Here is an 8,417-nt window from a genome sequence, read left to right as displayed (position 1 = left end):
TTTTTTAAAAAATCTTTTTGAAAAACAAAATCATTTTTACGACCAAAAGGAAAAAAAAAACTTTTTTAAAATTAATGCTTAACCTAATATTTAAAAATTAAAGTGATTAAAAGAAATTTGTGTTTTGGGGGGCCTCGCTCTGCTGCGGATCACGCCCCCCTCGGCTGGGATTTTCTCTCGAAACTACGGACCTCTGTGGTTAGTTGCAGCGTGTTGAAAAAAAAAATGGAAAAAGACATTGCGATCAACGTTTCTGATGACGAGATGGAGGTCATCACGATCTCCGACAGCGACAGCGAGAGCGACGCCGAGATGTACGACCCTGTGTACGACAGGGAGGTGAATATCATCTTACAAAGGGAAATGCACGACGTGCCCCTCACCGATTCAAACGAGGATTTTTTATGTTTGGGCGAGCGTGTGTAGCTTAGTTCGTTAATTATTGCTCTATCAATATCGCGAATCGGGAGAGGATCGTTAAGACGGAATAGTTAATAGGTGTTATAATTATATTGTCTTTTACTGCGTTTATTCGGATTATTAAATACAGACTTTTACTCTCCACCGAGGAAAACCGTGTATCGCGAGCGCGAGTCAAAATCTATCTGCCCTTCGAGGCCGCGTATCGTCTTGCTTCTCTCCATTTTTCCACGACCTTATTTTTATTTTTAGGTGATTAGTCTATCTATTATTTTGAAGACTTTCGCTTTTTATTCTATTCGGAAATCATAATCTACCTTCGTCATGGTAGACGCTTATTTATTTATTTATTATTTTGTGTCACCGGTCGCGATATCCTTAACACTCGTCGCTTGTCATATATTTTTATTTCGTGTACATTTTTTATTTTTATATATTTTAATATTCTTGTGGCATTTATCGCCACAGTACCCCCCTTCTAGTGGTTTCCTAATTGTACAATTAATTAATTATCGCGCCTATTTGTCGTTTCGAGTCGTCACTAGTCACCGCGTCAGTTTATACTTCGCGTGGAGAGATAAAACAAATAAATAAATATAAATAAATAAATAAAACTTAATAAAAATTAATAATAATGTAAATTATAAAATTTCTGTTTGTCCGACACGCCGCGTCACATCGTATATCGGTCCGGGAATCGGACCCTTCGACCGCTCCTCGTTCGTGTCTGTCGTCCTTCACACGCCGGCTGCGCCTCATGTGACTGCTCCGGGTCCAGTCTCGTCTCTCTGTTTCCAGGAGTCCCTGCCGTCGGCGACGCTTCGTCACTCTGTCTCTCTGTAATTAAATACGCTGGTTTTACGCGATCGATTGAAATTGTCTGTTCTTTCCCGTGCATACGCACGACAAAGGTCTTTTCTCCTCTGCGAACCACTGTGTAGGGCCCATCGTACGGCATCTGCAATTGTGTTTTCGGCCCGTTGTGCCGAACAAACACACTCTCCGTGGTTCCCAGTTGCTTGAACACGAACGGGCGTCGCTCTCCGTGCTGCGTGACCTCGACCGGCCGGACATCCTCGAAATGACGTCGCAATTCTTTAATGAAATTGCTAGCGTCTCTCTCCTCGCCGGACTGCTTATTTAGGAATTGTCCCGGCAGTCTGAGCGCTTCTCCATACACCAGCTCGGCCGCCGTCGCCTGCAGATCGTCCTTCCACGCCGCTCTTATGCCCATCAGAACTGTCGGCAGCACATCCGTCCACCGGTCCTTCTGATGGCACTTGATCGATGCTTTTAATTGGCGGTGCCATCGTTCTACCATGCCGTTGGCCTGGGGATGATAGGCAGTCGTCCTCAGGTGGTTAGATCCCAGCAATCCGCTCAACTCCTTGAAGAGGTGCGCCTCGAATTGCCGTCCCTGGTCGGTTGTTATTCTTAACGGCACGCCGAATCTACTTATCCAGCCGTGGTAGAATGTCCTTGCGACTGTCTCTGCTTCCTGGTTCTCCATGGGAAACGCCTCCGGCCAGCGCGTGAATCGGTCGATGCAGGTCAAACAATATCTGTTGCCGTCTGATATCGGCATGACAATGATGTCCACGTGCACATGTTCGAATCTCTGGCTTGGTAGCTCGAAAATTCCTCTCGGCGATTTTACGTGTCGTGTAACTTTTGCTCGCTGGCACTCGATGCATGCGCGAGCCCAAGTGCTGCAATCCTTTTTTATAGACGGCCAGACGTAACGTTGTGTCACCATCTTCACCGTCGCTCGTATCCCCGGGTGTGCAAGTCCGTGTAGTATATTAAATGCGGCCCTCCGAAAAGGCCTTGTCAGAAATGGTCTCGGAATCTTCGTTGTTGTATCGCACAATACTGTCGTGCCTGCGCCTGGAATCTCTATTTTTTCCAATCTTAATCCGCTCGTGCCCTCGATGTACTCGTTGCACTCCGCATCGTCCTCCTGCGATCTCGCGAGTGCCTCGTAGTCCAGCGGTGTTTTCACTTCCTCGATGCGCGATAGCGTGTCCGCCACCACGTTCTCTTCTCCTCTCACGTGTCGTACGTCCGTCGTAAATTGCCCGACAAAATCAAGATGCCGAAATTGTCGCGGCGTGCATTTTTCCGGTTTTCTCTGAAATGCATACGTGAGAGGTTTGTGGTCCGTGTAAATTGTGAAGGTCCGTGCCTCGACCATGTGGCGGAAATATTTTATTGCCAAGTAGATCGCCAAAAGCTCCCGATCAAACGCGCTGTACTTGGCTTCCGTCGGGCTCAATTTTTTCGAAAAGAAGCCCAGCGGTTCCCAATCCTTTTCCGCTCGCTGCTGCAGTACGGCCCCCACGCTGCTATCCGATGCGTCCGTAAATAGGGCGAGCTCCGCGTTCACCTTCGGGTGCGATATCAAGGTAGCTCGCATCAGGCTACTTTTCGCGTCCTTGAAAGCCTGTCTTGCTGCCGGCGTCCACTTGACGAGCGCTTTTCCTCTGACATCGCCGTGAAGTAATTCATTTAATGGCGCCTGAATTTCCGCGGCTCTTGGCAGACATCTCCTGTAGAAGTTGATCATGCCAAGATACCGCCTCAGCTCCTTCGCTGTCCTCGGCTCCTGGAACTCCTCGATCGCCCGTACGCGCGCCGGCAATGGTCGCGTGCCGTGTCCGCTCACCTCGTATCCGAGGAATTCGACCTCCGCTTGTCCGAACACGCACTTTCCCGGATTAATTACGACGCCGTATGTCTGAAGACGCTCAAACAATATTTTCAGATGTTCGCTGTGCTCTTCGGCCGTCGTTGACGCGATCAGTATGTCGTCAATGTACGCGTAGCAAAAGTCAAGTCCTCGTAGGACCTCGTCGATAAACCGCTGGAAAGTCTGAGCCGCGTTCCTTAATCCGAACGACATAAACGGGAACTCGAACATGCCGAACGGCGTAGTGATCGCGGTCTTCGGAATATCACTTTCCGCCACCGGTATCTGGTGGTACGCGCGCACTAAGTCGATCGTCGAGAACACTTGTTTGTCTCTTAATTCCATCGCGAAATCCTGAATATGCCGGACCGGGTACCGATCCGGGATCGTCCGTGCATTTAAAGAGCGATAGTCACCGCACGGTCGCCACTCTTCACCTCTCTTCGGCACCATATGTAGCGGAGACGCCCAACTACTCTTCGACGGTCTCACGATTCCGAGCTCCATCATTTTTTCAAACTCTTTTCGCGCCGCGGTCAATTTATCCGGCGCAAGTCTCCGCGGTCTGCACACTACCGGCGGCCCCGGGGTCGTTTCAATAAAATGTTTCGTGTTATGTCGCACCTCTTTCGGGCGCCCGTCAGGTCGTACGATGTCCGGATAACGCGTCAAAAGTCTGTGATACGGCGTCACTCCCGTCACTGTTCGGACACTCGGTATTCCGCACTGCGCGCTACGTCCCCCGGCTACGAGTCCCGTCGCCTGATCGACTAGCCGACGATTCCGCAAGTCCACCAGGAGTCCGTAATACGATAGAAAGTCCGCGCCGATAATCGGTCTCGACACATCTGCGAGTACGAATCGCCACGTGAAATTTCTCCGTAGTCCGAGATTTAAAGTTAAAGTCTCGGTTCCGTACGTATGGATCACCGTTCCATTCGCTGCGGATAATTCGTATGTCGATTGTTGCCGCGGCCCACGCACCATCCTGCGAGGAAATACGCACAGGTCTGCGCCCGTATCCACGAGGAAGTCAATTCGCGTGTCGCGGTCAGCAACGAATAGACGGCGCGAATCCTGGCCTTGATCACCGGCCGTCATCAGTGTCGGGCCATCGCGTTTCCCTGCGGCTGTCCGGCACACGGGGGTTCACACCTTCGCGCGTCCGGTCCGAATCTCCAGTGGAAGTAGCATAAATTGTTCGACGCGTGACCACGGACACGAGAGCGCGATCGCGAACGCTCCCGCCTGCGACGACCACCGTCGTCGCTCCGGCGAGGTTCTCGCTCTCCTAGTGCCTCGATGCATTTTCGCAAGCCGGTCATTTGCTCAGCGAACTCCTGCTGCATGGCCATACGCATTTGCGTCATCTGGACGTTGATTCTCGCTTCCAACGCAGCTATGCCGTTTACTTCGGCACCCGCGAATGCCGTCGGCCGAGCCGCTTCCGCGACGTGCACCGCGGGCGCTCTCGTTGCCTCTACGATCGCATCCGCCATATCCGCGAGCGTCTCCAGCGTATCTCCTACGCGCGTTACGAGATGCGGCTGCAAATAAACCGGTAGTCGACTTAACCAAATGGTTCGCAGGACTTCATCCCCGACAACATTACCGGCGAGACCTCGAAGATGCCGCAAAAACTGTGACGGTTTGCGGTCGCCTATCTCCTCATGCTCCAGGAGCCGACGCGTCTTGTGCTCCTGCGACAAGCTCAATCTCTTTATCAGCTCGCATCTTAAAGTTTCGTACGCGCGTTCCGCTGGCGGGTTCATTATAATATCGCGTACTTCCATCGCGTGTCGCGGACCGATCGCCGTAAGAACGTAACCGAACTTGGTCGCGTCCGTAGTAATTCCAGCGGCCTGGAAGCTCCGATCTATGATGTTGAACCATAATTCCGGATCTCCGGAAGTAAATTCTGGCATTCTCATGCCTACGCGATTTACCTCGGCGCCCGCCATGAACAGGCAAGGTCGTTCTGCTCCTTGTTGCGACGTCCTTGGCACAGGCAGTGCATCTCGTCTCGGCTGCTCGATTTGTATCAGCGGAGAGGCAGCTCCATCGTCGCGTGTCAGCACCATTCCGTCACTTTTTTAAAAAATTCACTTCAAGATCTGTATCACGATTCGCGGCAATGTCAATGTCCACAGCACTTCGCGTCACCCAGATCACGTCGGGGTCACCACTTTGGGCGAGCGTGTGTAGCTTAGTTCGTTAATTATTGCTCTATCAATATCGCGAATCGGGAGAGGATCGTTAAGACGGAATAGTTAATAGGTGTTATAATTATATTGTCTTTTACTGCGTTTATTCGGATTATTAAATACAGACTTTTACTCTCCACCGAGGAAAACCGTGTATCGCGAGCGCGAGTCAAAATCTATCTGCCCTTCGAGGCCGCGTATCGTCTTGCTTCTCTCCATTTTTCCTCGACCTTATTTTTTTTTTTTGGTGATTAGTCTATCTATTATTTTGATGACTTTCGCATTTTATTCTATTCGGAAATCATAATCTACCTTCGTCATGCTAGACGCTTATTTATTTATTTATTATTTTGTGTCACCGGTCGCGATATCCTTAACACTCGTCGCTTGTCATATATTTTTATTTCGTGTACATTTTTTATTTTTTATATATTTTAATATTCTTGTGGCATTTATCGCCACATATGTATAGTACCTAATTAGAAACAAGTTCTGTTAAAGCGAGAGAACGCGCTTCTCAAGCATTCGTCTGAAAAAAAATGTTGAAGATTTGCCAGCACTTCTTAAGACGTTGCAAAGAAGCATTATCGAAGCGCCCCGGTGGCTTAGTTGGTAGTGTTCTTCTTTTGTAACTGCGAGATCGAATCTCGCCGTGTGAAACTAATTTTTTTCTTTTATTTTTGTATAATTTATTTTTTTTTGTTTTTAGGAATATTTTATAACATTAATAAATATTTTTTTAATAATTGACATTTAAAAAATTTTTAACATTTTGTTCCATATATTAAAAAAAAATTCGATTGCTTTCTGTCAAAAATATAATATTAGGAAATGTTTAATATTATACGAGAAATATATCACTACTATAAAATAAATAAGTAAATTTAAAATAATCTTTCAGCTGGAGTTTCGCAAATTCCTCGTTTAACAAAACTTCTTCATCTTTACTACTTCCTGCAAGCGATTCTTTTTGTTCAACATCGCTTTTTATCGAAGAATCAGATGTTGATTCCATCTTCGAAATTTTCACGGCACTGTCTATAACGTCTTCCTTGTACTGTCGTAACTAACGGTCGATTATTTCAAAAACCGACGCTTTGCCTGTCTTCTCCTGTACGATTCTCCCCTCTCTTACTTCAACAAAGCGGCTGATCCCTTATGGTCGAAACTCGTAGCTATTGTTGCTCCAGGTCAGATATACAAAAAGTGATCCGAGACCGAGCATAATAATAAAAATATAGCTCTAACGTATAAAACTTTTAAGAAATATTTTTATTTCTAGAGCTAGAAAATTTAAAATATTTTTAATAATTGTACAATAAAAAATAATTAAAAATATTACCAAATTATCCGCATTATTATTGATAATTGTTTACTAATGTATTTTATTAGTAGTGATATATTTCTCGTATAATATTAAACATTTCCTAATATTATATTTTTGACACAAAGCAATCAAATTTTTTTTTAATATATGGAACAAAATGTTAAAAATTTTTTAAATGTCAATTATTAAAAAAATATTTATTAATGTTATAAAATGTTCCTAAAAACAAAAAAAATAAAAAACAATGATAAATTATTAAATTAAGGCCATGTGTAACGAGCAATACGAAATTATTTTATTATTTAGAAGAAAATTCTTAATTTGACATAATAATTACACAAACGTTTCGAGCTCTACTTGCTCCTCTTCAGTGCGCAAAAAAATAATGATAATAAATACCCATAATAAATAAATACATACATAAAGTTCTAATAAAAAATCCGCAATACATAGTCAATATAAGTTATATAGTTAAGTCATAGTTAAAACGCAAAATATATTTACAATGAATTGAAACCATTAAAATAGTTCAACAAAGTAAGAACCCAATTAGAAGCAGAATGATTCGTCCGGTTATTCATAAAATATTTTAGAATTATTAATAAAAACTCGGAGTGACACTTATACATTGCTCCAAACGAACCACTTATCGTTATTTGACGAAAGTCCCTCGATCTGGCAATGATTATGTCCATCCTCTCCAAATTATTTGATATTTGTTAACTGAATTTAGAGAATTTATTCAATTGTAAAATAGGATTCCACTAATGTGTATGTAAAAAAATTAAAAATTACAAATTAAACTAAATACTAAAATATTGAACCTTTATGCTTACAAATTGTTCCGAATAACTTGAGATGACGATGCTTCTAATTGTTGTTGGCCTTATTGTTAGTACTTGACTGTTGTCTAGTCTTTTAAAAAGTCGAATAAATAGGTGTCAGATCTCACAAAATAAACATTTACATAAGTCTAAAAATTCGATATTTCTTCTAGAATGTCGAAATACGCGTTGTTAAGCAATTCGGTGTCTGTGTTATTATTTATACCATGCCTTTGTTCCTTGATGTGTATCATTTCCGAGATAAGTCTTTTATAATAATTAGATTCAATATCAAGTATTTTAACGTTATCCCAATCAAAAGCATGTTTTTTATTTATAATATGTTCAGAGACCACAGAATGCTTGGAGGAATCAAATTTAATATTATTCATATGCTCTTTTAGTCTAGTGCGTAATTTTCTTTTGGTTTGCCCAACATACGAAGCTTCACAATCCTTACAATTAATTTTGTAGACAACATTATTATTATTGTTATGCACGTTTTTGTCCTTGTGGACTTTAATAACATGGAGGTTAAAGCAATGGATTGATTTAAATTATCAAACAATCAAAGCTAGATCAAAGTTGAATTTTTTAAAACATTGTAAAAATTTTGATGTCTTACCTAACCACTTGACGTCGTATTGTAGGAATCAATTTTGTTTACATCACTTTAGATCGAAAAAAAGGCTTGATAGCTTGCTGTACAGATTCAAAAAACAAATTTTAAATATTGAAATTAGAGATTTATATAGACTAATTAATTTATTACATGGTAAACTTTACAATATTTCAAGATATGTGGCTAACAAACTGCCAGTACACATATGGAACGAAATTTTAAGACATCATTTCATCTCATTTGACAGGTTTCATAACAGACTACATAACAAACATAATAACAAATTTAATTGGCTAATTAAAAAGAAACAAGACGAATATCTGAAAAATAT

General features: G+C 42.9%; 1 protein-coding gene and 1 long non-coding RNA gene across 2 annotated transcripts; both read right to left on the bottom strand.

Annotated features, from left to right (window-relative positions):
- Nucleotides 1–4,209: 4,209 nt before the first annotated feature.
- On the bottom strand, nt 4,210–5,190 carry LOC114945016 (uncharacterized). Its single transcript, XM_029321100.2, has one exon. It carries the CDS (start codon nt 5,188–5,190, stop codon nt 4,210–4,212), a length of 981 nt encoding a protein of 326 aa, XP_029176933.2.
- A 1,723-nt stretch (nt 5,191–6,913) lies between these two features.
- On the bottom strand, nt 6,914–7,983 carry LOC146725092 (uncharacterized). The gene is made up of 2 exons (XR_014925108.1): nt 7,477–7,983; nt 6,914–7,363 (listed from the first exon to the last, which is right to left on the bottom strand). It is a non-coding gene; the product is annotated as an uncharacterized LOC146725092 (long non-coding RNA).
- Between the last annotated feature and the right edge of the window lie 434 nt (nt 7,984–8,417).

Source organism: Nylanderia fulva, unplaced genomic scaffold, assembly GCF_048542155.1.
Source record: "Nylanderia fulva isolate GAGA-0341 unplaced genomic scaffold, ASM4854215v1 Scaffold1040, whole genome shotgun sequence".
Lineage (NCBI taxonomy): Eukaryota > Metazoa > Arthropoda > Insecta > Hymenoptera > Formicidae > Nylanderia > Nylanderia fulva.
The sequence above is the reverse complement of the archived record's forward strand: the minus strand, read 5'-3'. Positions and strand labels throughout refer to the sequence as shown.